This window comes from Indicator indicator, chromosome 18, assembly GCF_027791375.1.
Source record: "Indicator indicator isolate 239-I01 chromosome 18, UM_Iind_1.1, whole genome shotgun sequence".
In the NCBI taxonomy this organism is placed as follows: Eukaryota; Metazoa; Chordata; class Aves; order Piciformes; family Indicatoridae; genus Indicator; species Indicator indicator.
The window spans coordinates 13,892,087-13,910,859 of NC_072027.1; the positions used below are offsets into that span (position 1 = coordinate 13,892,087).

The 18,773-nt window shown below is 38.1% G+C and overlaps 1 protein-coding gene across 1 annotated transcript in view; it reads right to left on the reverse strand.

The window, feature by feature from the left end:
• DOCK2 (dedicator of cytokinesis 2) overlaps positions 1-15,721 on the reverse strand; it is a 168,483-nt gene extending 152,762 nt beyond the window's left edge. The window contains exons 1-13 of the mRNA XM_054389131.1: positions 15,679-15,721; positions 8,901-8,984; positions 7,867-7,907; positions 6,820-6,875; positions 6,569-6,665; positions 5,724-5,872; positions 4,899-5,034; positions 3,894-4,048; positions 3,218-3,299; positions 2,603-2,738; positions 1,974-2,049; positions 872-948; positions 382-507 (exon numbers count right to left, since the gene is read on the reverse strand). Of these exons, the coding sequence (XP_054245106.1) occupies positions 382-507; positions 872-948; positions 1,974-2,049; positions 2,603-2,738; positions 3,218-3,299; positions 3,894-4,048; positions 4,899-5,034; positions 5,724-5,872; positions 6,569-6,665; positions 6,820-6,875; positions 7,867-7,907; positions 8,901-8,984; positions 15,679-15,721 (1,258 nt within the window). The remainder of the gene's footprint in view (positions 1-381; positions 508-871; positions 949-1,973; positions 2,050-2,602; positions 2,739-3,217; positions 3,300-3,893; positions 4,049-4,898; positions 5,035-5,723; positions 5,873-6,568; positions 6,666-6,819; positions 6,876-7,866; positions 7,908-8,900; positions 8,985-15,678) is intronic.
• Between the last annotated feature and the right edge of the window lie 3,052 nt (positions 15,722-18,773).

An 18,773-nucleotide genomic window follows, 5' to 3' on the forward strand; every position in this document is an offset into this window, starting at 1 on the left:
TTTAATTTAAAAAAAGAGTAAAATCAAGAGACTGAAGAAACTAATATCATATGTTTACTGATATTAAATTACCAAAATGATAAGGTTAATTCAAAATTTCACATAAGTATCCACCATAATATACTTGAAAGACAAGAAATCTGTGTCCAAATATCTGGGATTATCCCTCACTGTCTTGATGTGGGTTTTTTTCTGCTTAAGTGCTAGAAAATACTTTCCAAGGATTTCACTATTTTATATAAGTCTCTAATATTGGAACAAAACTTACCATGAAGAAAAAAATCCAGAGGCTCTGAGCTATCCATTAGTTAGTTACAGAACTAAATAAATAAGGCAGTTGCTGATGCTCATTAGGATATTAAAAGAAAAATCTATTTCTACCTGGCATGATTATTTCAGGAAATCCCAGCTTTCTAGCAACAACTGTGGTTCTGTCCACAAGATGTGGATAGTCCTTCCTAGTTTGAATGACATCTCCAACAAGCATTTTCACAGTTACCCAGAGACCTGTTAAGAGAAAAAAAAATAAAGAAGATTACATTTATGATAAGGAAAAAAATAATAAAAATCTCTTCAAATCATTAGCTCTTCCACCCACCTAAACAGTGATAAAAATTCATTTCCTCCACTTCCTTTAGCTGAAAGTAAAAGCTCTAAAATCCAAACTTCTAGCTACTAATTTAAATAGTCTCCAAGATTTTGCAACAAACTCAAGATTCTTCACTTCCAGCGTCAGAGTTGGCCTACCTCTGTGATGTCCTACAGCTCTAACATAAAAGCTTATCTCCAAACTGTAAACAATATAAACTGATGTTCCACAAAAAAGATCCTGTTACTTAATTTAAAAATAAGTAAATAAAATCTACCTTACCTTGTCCACCACTGTCTCCCTTTGATGCAGTGACTTTGCTTAGGAGACTGTGTAAAAAGTCATTCTCTGCCACTACCCTGCAGGAGAAATAATAATGTCTACTACGAATTAAGTGCTAGATATATCAAACACTATTGGGAACACAGGTGACAAACAGTCTCAATCCTCTTTGCTGTACTTGACCTTGTTATGATATGTTCTATAATTTCATTATCTCGCACTCCAAGTTGCAGACCACTCACATTAAGCGTATGTGTACGCTTAAGTGAGAATAATTAAACAGACATTTTGTAACAGATTGATAAGCTTTCATATTATCATTTTGTAGCAGTGTACACCATGAATGCATTCCTCTCAATGTCAGTGCAGTCCACTCTCCCTGAAAAACAGCCTGACAAATGGACTTGCCTTTCTTTGCAGCTACTTTTGAAATTAGAAACATTTCTAGAATATTAGAAGCATTTCTTGCAAAAATAATTAATGAATGACAATTCAGCTGCTTTGTAAGGGAAACTGGATTTTTACTCATTTGTCTCAAATGTAAAACAGAATCAAGCAGAAATTACTAGTAATCCACGCTTGTAAAGCTTACTGCTGAGTACATATAACTATTTAACTTGGGTTTTGTTAACTAGGACATGGTGCCAGCTGTCTGAAGGAGCACATTCATAGAAATATTGAATCACAGAATAGCTTAGGTTGGACAGGACCTTAGAGATCATCTACTCCAACATCCCCACCATGGGCAGGGACACCTCTCAACTCGACACAGCTCCTCAAGTCCTCATCCATCCTGGCCTTGAATGACCCCAGGGAGGAGGCATCCACAACCTCCCTGCGCGGCTTATTCCAGAGTCTCACCACCCTTGTACTGAAGAACAACTTTCTAAGATCTGGTCTAAAACTACTCTCCCTCATCTTAAAACCGCTCCCCCTGTCACTACATTAAATGCCTTTCAAAGTGATATTTAAATAATGAACACTGTTATCAAATTATTCTAAGATTTTTTTCTTGAAAAATTTCACAGATTGTTACAGAAAAAGACAAATAGAAATATTTTTTGTGTGTATAGAAAAGAAAAAATATCTAGGATTGTCTTACGGGTGAAAGGGAATGAAATGCTGCTTTTCTTCATCACTTTCAGCTTTTCCTTTTATGATATCTGTAATATCCATAACTAGAAGAGTAAAAAAAAAAAAAAAATCATCAAAAATACTTCCTCTTCTCTGAGTAACGTGAATTAATGTTCTTGTGCCTCAAGGTAAATACAGATTTTTCACTAGCGAGCAGCGTAGCCCAGTAGGGGTAAATTTGTGGAGGAGAACATTCAGTGCAAAGTCCACACTACAAACATGTGAAGAGATAATTACTTCAGATGATTTTTGGTCTGATCCTGCAAATACAGGTCTGAGAGTGCATTGGTGGTGCTCTGGGGACATAATCAATCGTTCTATGTCATCTGCAAGGAATTCTGCTACCATATTCTGGTACTGTGCTTTGGTTCACACCACATAGCAGTAAGTATGAATTATCAGAAATTAAATTCCAAAGCACATTTCTAACCTGAAATAAAATGTTAGTGTAGGTGCAGACTTTAAGGTCTTAAAAAATTAAATGTAGAAGATAGCTGATACAACTATTTTTCATTCCGAACATGTTGTGGTTTGGTCTAGGGTTGGCAAGTATCACTGGGGTCCTGCTTCAGAAACAGTACAGGAGACATCAGTTACCTGCCACTCCAAAAGGCCTCCTTAGTCCCTGTGTGTATTTCTTTGAGTTACTGTCTTTGAGATCCATCCTTCCAACTCGGACTATTTGGCAAACTAAATAAATTTTGTCTCTGCTAAGGTCTTTATTTCCAAGATCCTAAGATTAAAAACAAAAAGAATTGCGATTTTGCTTGGGGAAGAACCAAGTTGTGAAACACAAACAGGACCTCCAATGGTTAATTGAGCCTCAGTAACCAAAGGGGAACAAAAAACAAACAAACCAACCAACCAACAAACAGAAGCAAACTGAGCCCACAGAAAAGATGAAACACCTGACAGTTCAAAGTTTGAAAAAAATAAGGTAAAATAAATGGAGATGATAGTAGCAATCAAAAGATACAGTAGATTAAAAAATAAAGTCATCAATAAATTTATGAGGCAGCAAATGGAGTTGAAGAAAGGACAATGAAGCATTGTCACTGCCTCAAAGCACTTAGTGGTTTGGCATCTTGCTCTGTTTTTAAGATTCCTTCTGCTTCCTCCTTCATCTTGTTCAATCTTCAGAAGTTCTGATAGTGACCCCCACAGAAAAGACAATCCAATTTGCAAACATGAAGTAAACTGGAAAACACTTACTGTGAACACTACTTTAAGGTTGTTGAGCATATCAATTTCCTTTGGAAAGCCTCTACTCCCCCATCTCACCAAGTAGTTCTCACTGTTTTGAAGATAAATATCTTAGCATCATGTGATTTAAAAATTCTTCCCTTTCACAGTGCATAAAAAACCACAGCACATAAAGGTTGCATAACAGATAACAGCCTCGGGTGACTGTTTAAACCTAGTATCAGACTAAAAAGAAGAATGCTACACAAAATACCATCGGGATGATTTAAAAACTAACTTTAACATTACACAGATGGGAGGAAACTAATTGATGGGAATACTCCACAGAATTTAATCTGTCTTTGAATTTATGGTTCATCCAGTTTGTCCCCTTCCCCTTTTCAGCACTTTACTACAGACACCGCAACATTTTCCATCAAAAATAATCTTTTAACCTCCAAGTGGTCTCAGGCTTCTCTAGAACTCTGAAATACTCAGTCTAGGAAATACCTATCTAAATATTTGGGATCCCTTACCCTGAAATTCTTCATTAGTGACCAGCAACTAGATCTGTCTACGCTTCCCTTTCCATTGTTTTCTTCCTTTTATATATCTATGTTCTCTACATTACTCACCAGGTGGCAACTATTTTACTTCATTTTGGCTAACTCTTTTTGCTACTCTTTTCCAATGAAAATAGGCTTACCTTATAACTGTCAATTTCTGTGGATCATACAATGACATAAAAAGCTCTGCGTCCTCTCCAATCCGGCAAACAAAATTCCGCACAAAGACGTAGAGGCTGTGGGTGGGAGATGAAGACATCCGGGAGTAGGATGCATAATCTGGTTGATCCTTCGACTGCTCAGAAAGAGGAAACTAGTTAGCCAGATACATGAAATAAAATGGGGCAGGTGCAGATACTACAAGCAGTTTAGTGGTGCTGATGAGAACTACTCATAAGTTGTTTTGCAGTCATTTGTCATAGGCATTATTGGCATGTCTTGACTGCCTAACTTCTCTTTTTGTCAAGAGTTTTACTGCTTTATTACTGTTTATTTTCCCACGAATGAATAAAAGAAAAAGTATCTCACAGCTCCCTGAACAGATTTCGCATAGAAAAAGGTCAAGGAAGTACATCCACCTGCTTTGCATTTTAAAAGATTACATTTGTGCACTCTTCAGCTTTGTTCAGGAATGCTAAATTCTGGTGTCCACAGGATTATGCTGAGTTCTCCTGAGTTCCTCTTTACTGAGCTTAACATCTTCAACTCCATACAACTAACTAGTAGCAACATGCAGCAAACAAGTCGTGTTGTCACAATGTCTTCTAAATAAGAGCCTTGTTTAGTCATAGTCAACAGCCTGAACTACAAGAAATTATTCACTAAGTAAATCAGCCTGCTGAGTAGCCCACAGACGGAATGAGGAGACCTACTTCTATTTAGGAAGCCAAGAAGGGATTTTAAACCAACTGCAGACACAGGCTTCCAGGATAGCCCACAGCCTGGATTCAGTGGACAAATGCAACCAAGTCCCTTTGAGAATTAGCAATATTTAAAGCATAAAAATGAGAATCTTCTCTTAGTTCAGTAAGAGGTAAAATTTTCCACCAGCTTTTGTCATAGAAGGTTACATCCTCCAACCCTTGTAGTGTGTCTTCATTTTGATTTTAGCAAAGGAAGCATTACGTTTGGCCAGTCAATCCTACCATCTCCTCTTTAATTCGCTCAGTGATTTTGTTAGTTGCTTCTTCATGTGCATGAAATAGGCTGATGACACTGGTTTTATCTGGATCCAAGATATTTCCATCTTCATCTCTAACTATTAGATCTAGCTCAAGTATCCTGCAAAAATACAAAGAGCATAATGGCAGGGTTATTTCCTTCTATGAAAATAAAGCTAAAAACAGTGAGGCACAAGTAGCTCCTTTAAGTTTTAAAGCAATAAAGTAAGTTTAAATGTATGCAACAGTATTTCATTGAAGAAAAATCTAACTAAACCCCATGAGGGGTTTTTTGAGGTGTGGCACATTAGGAATTTTTAGTGATGTCACCAAAACTTTTACATGTCTAACACATAAAATAGATTCACCGTGTTCAATGACTTCAAGGAGTCTTCCTCATTTTTGCTACTTAATGTATAACTTTTGTAATCAAGATGAATAGGTTTTTCCTGATACCTGCTGCATTTACTGGTCTCTTAACTCTCAGAGTCCCATGACATAACTGCTGTGCTCTGTTCTCCTTTGCTCTCATACGAATCATGCCTTTTTTGCTTTCGCTCTTTTATTTCCCGTCAATATTCAAAACTCAAGTCTCACCTCACGGTGATTTGCTATGAGAAGCCTCACCATGGTATCTACTTTTATCAGAGGAATAACAGAGAGAAGTTTGCAAAGGAAGGTTCAAGACTGTATCTACCTCTCACATTCACGTGTTGCAAAAGTGCAAACAAGAGAAGTTTATTATCATCTTTTCCTACCTGGTTGCTTTAAAATAAATCATGTTTTCCAGCAGCAATGTTGGCCACTTACTTGTTACCGTAGTCAATTTTGGAAGTCACTTTCTGTTTGAGTTCTTTGAGCTCATCTTTTGGCAAAGTCCCGGACAGAAGCTGTGACCGCCACTCCATTAAGTCATACATCATAGACTGCACTTGCTGGAACCGATCTTTCTTATTTGTCTAAGACGGAAAAGAAAATGATAGGTTTTCAAGCTTCAACTTGAAGGGAAAAGTTGGTCTTGGCGATTAAAGGACATGTCATATTTAATGCTAAATGATTGCAGGAGCTCAAGTACTGAGCTTGGCCTCCTTCCTTCTCTCATCTCACGAGCTGTTAAGGACAGAGTCTCCTATGTGATCATAAAGAAATCACATGAAATTTAAGCAGCTTGTATAGGGGAGGGAATTACTTGGGGTTTTGGGGTTTTTTTTGTTAATTGTTCTGGTTTAAAATTCATTCCCATCAAGTGAAAACATTATAGGTGCAGTTTACTTCTGTATGAGATACCTGATAAGAGCATACTTGGAAAAATAACATTTGACTGTGGTATGAATACATGTAAGCGAAAAGTAAAAGAATGTACAGAAGACACTAAAGCAGTTCCAGTGTCATTCACTGAAACAAGATTTTGAAGTGAGTTTAACACAAGAGGAAGACTAAGAAGTTACATGTTTCAGAAAATTGTGCTAATGGGGGGAAACTGCACCATATTCAAGATTTCTTTGCCCAAACAGAAATAAAACAAACTCCAATGGCTGTGATCCTGGAACAGGCAGTGCAAGTTATTGAAACAGGTTATCCATGAGAAGGGACTACTCAGGTACTGGAAAATTCACCATCTAACAGGTCACACATGGGATGCAGAGGTGTCATACCACATAGAGCTGTTTCCAGATGCTTCCCCATTCCCAAAGCGTAGTTGTAACTTCTTGAACTAAAGGAATTTCAGCAGGTATGATATTTTCTATGTGTCTAGGAAAGAAGACAATTTAACAAAATGAAAATGAAAGAAAGTACCAGACTTTCATGATTTCATTATAGTTACTGTGTTTGAGGCACAGAAATGCCTTAAAACTCTCTTTAGCAAACAAGGCTCTTAATATAACAAAACCATTAAATTCAATACCTTTTCTTTTCAACAGTAATGTCCTTGATGTGGATGAAAGATTTAGGAAATATGCCCTGTTGAAGGAGAAAAACAAAACAAAAAACCACTCTTATTCTGCAAGAACACTACCAAATGAGAGTCTTCCAAAACCCACTTCTAAATTTTCTTCATAAAACCATGACTATGAACAAAAACCGGAATCCCCAGATAAATAGCTGCCTATCTAGTTTTCTGTCCAGCTAGGTGCATATCTGTTTGACAGACAAAGTTTTTTTGTTGTTTTCTGCAAACACAGCATGCATAGAATTCTGTTTCTTCATAAGAAACACCATCTTCCACCCCATTCTCCCAGAAAACATTACATACAATGAAAAATATAAAGAAACATTGTCTGTGCATCAGCCCATACATTTCTCCATCCAAGAGAAAAAGTGCAGTCTAATTTAGTCTACTTTGATAATTAGCTTGATTATCAAACCCAAAGAGCGATGCTGATATGGGATCATTGCATGTAGTGAAAGAAATACCAATAGGCAGAGGAAATCACTTGAGATTAATAGTGAAATGGTGACAAAATTTACTTTGAAGCACAAGAGGCAAGAATACTGTGCCTAAGACTCAACTTGCTTAAAGAAGAAAGAATTAACTTTCATTTGCAGTGCACAAAGGAGGGAGACACTTAGCGAAGTCATAAACTCTTAGCCCTCCAATGTATATGTAACACAACTGCAACTGAGATAATTTTTGTACTACCTAGGGCATGCAGTAAGGTGCTCACCAAGAAGTAGCAAAGGAAGCATCAGAATGTATGCCTCGAGGGAGTTGTTTATATTGAATGTAGCCTAGAGAATACTTAGAAAAAAGTGCAGAAACAGACACATCTGCTTCTCCCTGTCTTTACTTCTAATATTTACCACATTGTCCCCAACAAACACTGATCGTTTTAACCATCTTAAAAGGGATCAGAATAAGACTATCTGATGAGAGATACTATAAAAACCCCAAAGCACTTCATGAGCTGATTCCTGAAAACCAGTCCCATAGGAATAAATATTGCAATCTTACCTCTGATCCTTTATGTCTTACTAGGTAACCTTTGTACCAATCTGAAAGGAAGAAAGAGCGCACTTAGTATTAGAGAACATGTGCATTAAAAGGCATTTAGTGAAGTCAGGGGTGTTGTTTCACATAAGAACTATCTACCATAGGATGTCTGAAAATTAATAGTTACTTCAAAAATATAAAGTAAAGTGGATATCAGGAAGTATATCAGCATGACTTGTACATTAGACCACATGGTCTACCTCAAGTCTCACATAGTACAGATAAACTTACACTGAATATAACAGCCTCGCACTCACTTTGAAAAGATAGAATAAGCTGTTTTGCGATGCAATGTATAACACATATCTCTTCCTAATCTTCAGTCAGATTGGAAGGGTACAGATCAAATCAGTATGGAGGAAGGCACTATCAATACAGTAGCAACAATGAAACCAGCTTCACCGTTGCACAAAATGGTGTATACCTGTTCTTCTGCTGCCAATACATGGTTCCTCTTTGCTTATGCCAGTCGGTCTGGTATCTCCATACTTCCTACATCAGTTTAGATCAGCATATTGACTATCTGTGATCCATGACTTGAACTTCTGCTATTTAGCATGCTCAGTAAGTTGGGTGATTTTCAGAAATGTTTCCATCACTCAAATGACTTTAGCATTATAGGTTTCTATCTCATGCTATAGAATGACTAGGATGCTGAATATCTCTTACCAACAAATCTTTAGAACCAAAAACGTACTCCATTACAACTTGAATCAAATCTAATATAACTTCCATCAGGTATATTACAATCTGGAATGAACTTCATAAACTCTACATTCACCTTGATGACTTCCTCATTACCAAATGAGACCTCCCAGAAAAATCCTTATATATACTGTAACATTTCTGATTTTGGCCTCCAAAAATGAATAGATTCTTCCTCAAAATAGACGTAAATACCAATAAAAATAAAGAGTATTGGGCAACCACTTAAGTATCACAGGAAATTGCCATGAAGTAAAAGTATACCTGTAGCCTGAAGGCAATTGTCTTACCTTCACAGGACTCCAAGATGTGAACCACATCACCAATCTGTAGAGGTAGTTGTGGTAGTCCTGTGCCTTGGAAGTTGTATATTGCTGAGAAATTAAAAGACCAAAAAACTTTTTCAATAAACACACATGGATTCTGATACAAAGATAAATACATTCAAATAAACAAACAGGAACATATTTCTATGAAAAACCTCAGGCTGTTGCCATTACATAATCTCTTGTGAAAATGCAAAGTTGTTGAAAATGGCCAGTGCTGGGAACAAAAAAAAAAAAAAAAAAAAAAAAAAACCAACAACAACCAAACATTTAGTACATATGTTGAAACAACATAGTCATAGTAATTGGTCTGCACAGGATTTAAGAGCATCTATTTAGCTGCAGCTCTTTCATATACAAATGTTCATTGTGCTGCAGAATTGTTAACCTGCTTGTCTAGGAATTTAAATGCCTAGTTTGCAGAAATTTCTAGCAACAGTGGTGACAAGGGATGCAGAGATGCATATTAAAACTGGATTTACTAAATTCTTCCCTAGGTTTAGATGCTTCATCTTAACATGAAACTCTGTTTTATATGGGAACAGTAGAAAATGTTGTCACTTTCTGTATTTAACCACTCTGAAAAGAACATAGGAGCAGTAGATTTTAAAAGCCTTGTAATCAGAAACTTATCTATATGTGGTTAAGAAACAGCTAAGTTTCAGAGGGAATTCAACAAAATAAGCTTCTTGACTCGTTTTTTACCTTCAGGGGCTACAGGATGTGGGCTGCCATAGCAAGCATTTGTTTCTGTGTTGTTTTTTTTTCTTCATTAGCTTAGTTATAGATTTTACAGTAGCATTACAGAGCAGATATGGCTATTGAAGCTGTTATCCCATAGGGAAATTGAATAAAATATCTGAGCCTGGAACCACAATTAAACAATACAAGTAGGAACAGTACATGAGCTACTAGCATGACCTCTGCTTGCAGACAAGATATTAGTCAGCAGGATTTTCTTCCTTTTCTCATGACAGTGAACCAATCCATCCACATATCCACAGCATCCAAACTCACAGCATTTTGGACTAGGGAAAAAATTATCTAGAAAGGTAAGTCTACCTTTAGTATCTTCCTGCATTCCTTTCGCTCTCCCTTTCAGGCTTCTAAAGCAGGATATTTATCATTGTTGGGCCAAAAGGTATACTAATGACACCTTTTACCTAAACATTTTACTTAAATTGCTTTTCATGCAAATGCCTTAAGTCAGCATGAAGCTAAATACATTCATCATCCTCATTTTCTCAGGAGTTCCATATTTCTTATTTCTTCCAATATAGTTCCAGAACAGAAATTAGAAATCATTTCAGGTTTAATTAACAAGGTTATCAGACCAAATATTTGGGTTTTTTTTGTTGACATAAAGAGGCTTTCCCACCAGTTCCTCCCCCTGACTGGGTAGAGCAGAGCTTGGATCATTAAACATAAGGGGCAGAAAAAAATGAATAAAAGGAAAAAAGGCTTCAAAGGGAGGCTCTTCTGTCCAGATCCAGCCATTTATTCTAGTGATTCTTGAATATACTTTGTCACAAAATCAAATTTAAACAGTAGATGTGTTATATCCTGACTGGCTTCCTTTCATTAGTCTTGACACAGATTTCAAGAAATGGAAGATGGCAAACAACCCTTCTAAGTTACCATGACACTTAAAGAGATATTGCCATCAGAGTATTTGGGGGAGAAGGGTGTCTGTGCTCTTACTGTTCTCTTGAAATGTCCACACAGATTACGATTACTGTTGACTAACACGTACTTTCTATTTCAAACTATGAAATGCTCTCCTTACAGTTAGATTTGTCTCAAAATACAGATGCAAGTTGGCAAGTCATAGTGCAGACTGGGTTTGCTCTCTTAAATACTTCATTTAACAGCAATTAATGTACTGGAAAGTGCAGTAACAAACTGACAAAGGAAGTGGCTGTATCAGCTAAGACTTCTCTAAATGACTAAGTGGAAACTTCATGAGAGGTTTTACTATACAACAGGTTGTTTGGTATGTTGTGCTTTCCAAAGCAGAGCAGTGAAAATTTCTGTTGACATTCCACACACAAGGTAAGTGAAATAGTCACTCTTTGTTCAGAGTACAGTTCTTGTTAAAATTAATTCAAATGGTTGTAGACTGAGACAGAGGCACAGTTAACATCTTACCAATTTGTGTCCTCAATTTAAATGACAAGCAGAAAAAAAAAAATTTTACAAAGTCATACTTTGTACCTTATTAGGAACATTCACACATAAAACACTCTAGACAACTCAGAGTAATCCAGGTAACAGAATCCCTCCCTCAGTATTTGTGTACATTAAAAGCCCTGATTCTTGTTCGCATGATTAGACTGTAAGCTACTGCAAGATTGGAGTGGTGAGCAGGAAAACCCCACAGAGCTGCAGCACTAAAACCGTTTAATATCCTCATCTTCCTACCTGTCTTCCCTGTCTGTTTTCTTTCATGTTAAGTCCCTGTCCTGTTCTCTGTAACAAATGCAGACATTAGATGGGTTTGCTTTGAGACTCACCTTTTAGTAACAAGCATGCTTCAAGATGGTTTCTTTGGCTACTTTCCATCTTTGCACTTAAAAAGAACCGGATTTTTTTTTTTCCAAGCTATAGGTTTGCTGAACCTGCTCTTCATTTCACTTTACCATAACAGGAGGACTATCTGGAGTGATTTCTTCACAGTAACTCATGAAGTGTTTTGCATATTTCTAATGAATAGCCTCAATAAGAATCCTGTTCCTTTTAATTTTTGAAATATTGCAGCTCTACTTTTACCAGTACCAGTGTAAAAGCAGCACCTTCTTCCCTTACAGATCACTTCTTTGTATTCAGTTACCATTTTATCTTCATAAAAGCAGGGGGAAATTATTCAGCAAAGGATGCTGACAAACCTCCTGTGAAAATATTATGCAGTCCCAACAAGAGTTCTTGATTTCTGGAAAGAAACCTTTAACATTTATTGCTCCACTATTGTGAGTTGAGGCTTTCTCCTTAAATCTCACAGAGCAGGTGTGCTACAATGAACATGACATGGACACAGTTCTTGTGAATATTTCACAGATCAGAGACATGCACCAAGGCTCAAAGTGGGTTAGAGGCTAATTTTATTTATTGCAAATCATGCTCAGCAAAGCATAACTCTTCAGTTCTCAGATAACAAGCTGCTATCTCAGATACAACTGAAAACAGATTTCTTCACATGCTTAACCTTGAGGCCAGATGGAGGTTTGAGCTGACTTGAGCTACTTATTTTCCTTCTTAAACACAATAAAGCCAGTATGGATTATAAGAACCATCAAGTTCTGGCACACCAAACTAGCTATGTAAAGCTCTTGTATTCAACACTTCAGCTTTTCATAGAATAGTAGAGCATGGTTATTTTTCTTAGAAGTCTTTATGAAGATCATGGATAAAGAGATTCCTTTCCCAGCTTTGTCTCCATCTTACCTCATTTTACCTTTTGTGGTCTCCCAAGCAGCTAGAACAGTCTGTTGAGTTCAGGTGTTGCATTTTGTGGAGTAGGCAATCTACTATGAACAAAGCTCTGCCTCCCTTACAGCTCAATCTCTTTAGATTTCACAGAGACATAAAATTTTCAGAGGTCTTCAGCAAATGAAATCAGACAAACCAGTCAAATCAATTTGCACCCAGGCTTTTTTACAGTTTCAAACAAGTCAAGCACTCATCTCCTTCCCCCAACTTATGCTTCAAATCAACAAATCCCCATTTTCAGATTTGGCAGTACCAGACTGAACCTGACAGTTGAATTTAGCATGTCAACATAATATTTCACCAGGTTGTAAATTTTTCACAAATAAGATATTTTCTTCAAGGTCCAAGCAGATTTCAAACACTTTGCATCTTGCCCTTTACTAGGAACATTCATCCAAACCCACTAGCCTACTATGACTTTTCTGCCCATAGAAGTAACATACATTTACACAGGGAGTGATTCAAGTCTAAGAACAAGCTTCACATATCAAATCAGGAGTATGCTTTCCAAGTGCAAAGCTGATTATCAGCTAACTGGAGTATTCCATTTCATTAAGTATGATACAGAAGTGGGCACATGGCCTGAATTCTGCCATAACCGGAGGATTCTATGGTCTTCCACACGTACTCAGCCTACTACTGCTCATCCAAAGTTGGGCCCAGCTTTCTTAAGCTGAAACTGCTTATCAGTGGAAACAAGGCATCAGGTGTGCTTCTAAATAAAAGACTTTGAATTCAACAGGAGATCTTTCATCGGAGACTTGAAAGCAAAGATCTCGGAAAACAGAAGCCCAAACAGCCCTATACAGTCAGAAAGCTTCCAGCCTGTTACTCCAAAAGTTTGTCAGCTTTCACAGTTGGACTATAGTCAGCAAACTCAGTTTGTTCATATGTTCTAAGCCTGCCTTTTGTATCACAGGAAGAGACAACAACGGTCTTACATGGCAGACGGGTGAAAGGAGAAATGTAATTTGTAGCAGACCATTATTTCAGCAAGCAGTGCCTGTACACAGTAGTGATTGCACTGATATAATCTACAAGCCACATGCAGTCCACAACACTCTAAAATAAGTGTCATAGTTATTCAAGCTGGCGGTATTTAAAGAGCAAGAACACTTGTGCTGCACTGGCCTACTGACAGATCAAGTAGACTTTGTAAAAAACTCCTGAACTTCTACTGTATCTGTGGCTGCTTAAACTTCACAAAACACTGCCATTAAATATTCTTTCCTATTATTTCAGTTAATGCACTAAAAGTGCTTATAATTGAGTTAAAATCATACTATTTTGAAATAAACATTCATAGAGGTAGAAGAGACTAGTGCTGTACAAATCTGCATGTTCTGAATGGGGCACTTTAGAATAGTGCAGTGCCTTGTTCAATCAAAACACACAGTAGAATGCATATAAACAAACTTCACTGGACTGTCATTAGGTTGTGGACTAAGACGTTTCACAAGACTGTTTTTATTAAGCATGGCATGCTGCACCATTCAGATACCACACCAACTACTGTATCAGGCTTGCTTTTTGCATCCTGGGAGGTCTTATCAGCTATAAGGTTACAAAGAGGCAAAATGTCACTGCAAACAAAGCATGGCTGCCCGACTGCTGAACAGGTGACAGATCATGACCAGGGGCTGTGGCACATTGAGGGGACACCATTGATGAAACCCAGCAGGTAGGTCCACTGAAAGAGTAGGTGGGGGGAGGTAAGGAGGGGGGAAAATTAAAAACAAAAACAAAACACTGGCATGTATAAACATACAATCATAGAATGGTTTGGGTGGGAAGGGATGTGCGAAGGTCATCTAGTCCAACCCACTGCAGTCAGCAGGGACATCTTCCACTAGATCACGTTGCCCAGAGCCCTGTTGAGCCTGACCTTGAGTATCTCCAAGGATGGGGCCTCAATTATCTCAACCACCTGTTCTAATGTTCCACTACCCTTGTTCCTAATATCCAGTCTAGATCTCTTCTCATTTCAAGCTGTGGCCCCTCGTCCTATCACAGCACACTTCTGTAAACACTCCCTCTCCAGCCTTCTTGTAGGCCCCTTTCAGCTGCCAGAAGGCTACTATTAGGTCTCCCCAGAGTCTTCTCCAGGCTGAATACTCCTTAAATTAGGTTATTTGGGCCTTACAATGTTAAACACTATAGCAGATGATGAGCAAGTCTTTTTTTATAATTACATGAAACTCACCCTGACCCAAAATGCTCCTTTTAAAAAGCTGCTACAAGTGAATCTTATTTATATTCCTGCGAGTAACTGATTTGTATCTAATACTTTTATCCACACCTGTCACTAGGAGAGGGATAGAAACCACATCCAGCAAATCCAGTCATACTCTCCCAATTCAACAGTTTTCAGGAAATCAAATGCAAAAAGCATATTGAAACAGAAAACATTTACACCCTCAATTTTGTAATACAAACTGCCACCAGAACAGGCTGCTTCTATTTCACAATTCTGCTACTGCTGCACATGAAAGTTGAACAGGAAGACATTATTTTTCTCTGATTAATTCCTTGATGATTCACTTTATTTTGTGAAGCTAGTTGGGTGGGGTTTTTGTTTGGAATGCATATCACAAAATTCTATGGTCGCTTTGAAATAAAAAAATGTCTTAAGAAGAATTTGGGGACTCCAGATCAATAACTATGCACTAGCAGGTAAAACACAAGCACTACAAGATTAACAGCCTTCTGTACTGAGAACCTGCAGTTAACTGCAGTGGGACTTCAGGTGCTTCAGCTTTGATACTTCTTTTTTTTTAATTTTTCTTTTTTTTAACAGCAAATTAGTCCCTCCTCACTCAAGTTAACATCGCTTATTTTAAGACAAAATTATGCTGGAAGATGATCTTCCTTTAAAAAGTTCTATCTATAGACTTACATACAGGTTTTTCTGTAATACTGTCAAGTCTCTCAGAAGCAGCTGTAGGGTTCCTCTTCACCTACATGTCTCCCCTAACTTCTAGCTGCTACTCATTTTACAACCTCCTACTTATTCTGTTTCTGAAATATCAAGGTGAAAAAAAGCGACATTACTGTAAGAGTTCAAGATTTGAGAGAAGTGTGGTGTGGTGGCATCTTCCAAGCTGACACTAGGGTACTTCTTGTCATTCCGTTTGAAAGATCATGTCAATTAAGCCACCATGGTGGAGGCTGTTATCACATCAGAGAAAACACCTACCCACATCCTGTTCAGAAGTTTGAAGACAAAACTCAAATGGCAGTTTACTAAGGTACATACCCACGCCAGTCTTCTTCTCCATCTTCTGCCATCTCGCCATCATACATGAATCCGTGAGGCTCCGAAGGATGCCCACCAGCAAGGAAACCAAGATTCACAGAACACAGACTTCAAGATGGGTAACAAACGAAGGCACTGGAAGCAGTATCAGCTGCTGCCACTGAGGACTGGCAGGCAGGCTGAAGCAGCTGCAAGGGTTCTGTGAGATTCGCTGCAGTTCTGAACTTCCTTCCTCTTTTCTCAACTCAAGATATTTTACCCCAGTGTCATGGGGGAGGGGAATCCCAAGCTGGGTGTTTCTGTTGCATTATACTCGCCGTAACACATAAGCAGGCAAAAAGGAGTGAAACCACCCCAGTCTTGTCCTGCACCACTCCTAAATTTGAGACCTAAGCTGGAAGGCTACTGTGTGCAAAGCCCAGCCACAGTAACGACCTCCAGACATTGGTTAGTTTCATTGTGAAACGTCAAAGGGGCCTCATTTCTTAAATTACACCAAAACCAGATTTTAAACATTTGACACAACATAACACTAGATTTAAAAACTAGTTTTATCTAACCTGTCCTGGAATGGGGATTTGGTTTCATAATAGACTACCCCTCAAAAGAAAAGTGAAGGTAAACCCACATTTCAAATCATGCCCACTTTACTTTTGTTATTTTACCTTTGGAGAAAAAGCAGAGGAGTTTCCTTTTAAACAAAGCAGCACTTATCTGAACCTCAAAAAAAGAACTTCTTGTATACTAACATACTTTATTTTCACACACACTCTTTTGTGAGCTAACTTACATAATGACATTTTAGATGTGCAAAGATCAAGCCAAACTGCCTGTAATTTGGATTAAGGACAAATATCAAATTGAGTACAAGTATGGCACCTTCATTCATGTTCCTTACCTATAGTTTGGAATCTAAAAAAAGGCAACAGAAAATGCTTTAAAAGATTTATCATTTCTTTATCTCCTACTTAGTACAACAAATTCATACAACAATCTTGTCCTCTGGATATTACGTGGCCACTTGGCAACTACTGTTTATCAAAGCTCTTGAGCAGTGCTGTGCTACATCGGTCAGGATATTTTTGATATCACATGACGTGCCAGTTCTCGATTTTAACCAGCAGTCATGAAAGGCACAGACTGCCAGTTTGTCTCATTGCAATCACAGAGAATTCTGATACCTGTTTCTAAAGGAAAACCACCTTAAACTTTACCACAGATTTGCTGGAATTGCCCTACTCTCAATCATGTCAGCAGACTAGCTTAGCAAAAGGTTTTAGCTAGATTTTCTCTCTATCTTCTCCCCTCAAGTAACATTGAAATTCACATTGCGTTTATTAAAGTGAGCTAGATTCTGATCAACTAAGATAAATGCCATCTACAATGTTTCATCTAAATCTGCTCCAAGGAACAACCACTTTATGTGATCTATGAAAAGACTTTGAGGCTGAATTATTTCGTAGTGCCCTATGTATTAACTCCCTAACCAATGATAACTATTCTCCCTTCTTTGAATCCTTGTTGCAGCAAATCACCTAAAGGTCCTGGCTTGCATTTATTATCTTATTGTACACTGCTCTTTATATTTCCCTGTAATAAAAAATGCTAAGGAAAACGGTCCTTCTCTAGCACTCATTTAAAAACATGCTTCATGATGCAGGTCTAAGAACCCTAAGTAATACAATACTACTGTATCGTGAAATTAGTCAAGGAAATTACTCTCCAAACTTAGATGCAATTTGCAATGCTTTTCTGATGCTCTGAAATCTCTTCCACCTGAGGGATCTGATCCTGCAGAGTACAAGACAAGTACTACATAGTACATAGTACCACACATCGGACACAGCTCTCTCTGTCCCTACCTCAGAGCTCAAGACCTCCTTCTAACCATGCCAACTCACCACAAATGCGCTGACCTAAGAACACCAGCTTCTGAAGTCACTGCTGCTTCCCACCTGCTACACCCTTCACCCACGGCCAGCTCTCAGCATACATCTGCTGTTGCTTCCTCCTATCAGACTTTCATGATGATGCTTTTGCAATTCATTAGCTACTAGCACCTACTACAACTTTCCCCTAATTCAGCTAAAACAATCTCCTCATCTGACTGCCTGAAAAACTACCAGCTAAAACTTTTAACAAATGGATTGAGCAATAAAAAACTTCCTTCAGCTTTAAGGGGAAAATGCATCGAGAATAAAGCATACACAGCAACCCTAAAATCCTCTGTCCCCAGCAGAGGACAGCCACCAACATGTGCCTAGAGAATTAAGGCTGTGTCATGGGTTGAGTTGAATGTGCTGCTGATATTCAGTGCCACACTGCCATCATGCCAGCTTCAAAATGGAAGTGCTGACTGGAGCAAAGTATCCTGGAGCTTGTAGTTTAGACGGTACCATGAGAGCCTTCCTGTTCCACTTGCTGCATCCAGTTTCCGTGTTTGGGCTGCTGGGCTTTTCCACTGAGCAGACTGCTGCTTGCTTGGGTGGGAGGGTACCCATTTTATCACTGCCTTCTGCTGCTGCTTCTGTATTTTGCCGCACATTTTCTGCAACAGGCTAAGGGAATTGTGCATAATATCTCAATTCCAGTAAAACTAAACCCAGAGTTTGGAGATTTTTTGTGTTACTTTCCCTCCGACCTGTGTAAGGAGAAGGGGGGCTTGCAAGAGCAGGCTGTGTTAACATGAGACAACATGCCTATAAAAATTTACTTCCTTCCAGACACTGTTTGTAAGGTACATTTATACATGATCTAGAAATCTTCTGGTGGTGAGAAAATTAGTCAGCATCACTACTACAGTGCAAGCTACCAAATGAAACAATAAGTTAACAAATCCAGAACACAACAAATAATTCCTTATACAGCCCTGCTTACTCTTGGTGAAAAGTAACAGTATCTGGCACGAGCTTGACATTGCATCTACTTAACTGCAGAGGCATGTTAGCATTCCAAAGTACCAAGCTGCCAAAGCTAAAAACCACTGGGTTTTAAGATTCTTCCTCAAGATATCTTTTTCATAAATGGATTTAAAAGGAGGAACGTTAAAGTGCTTTCATCTGAACTACTGAGTCTTGTACTTACGAAGTGGCAAC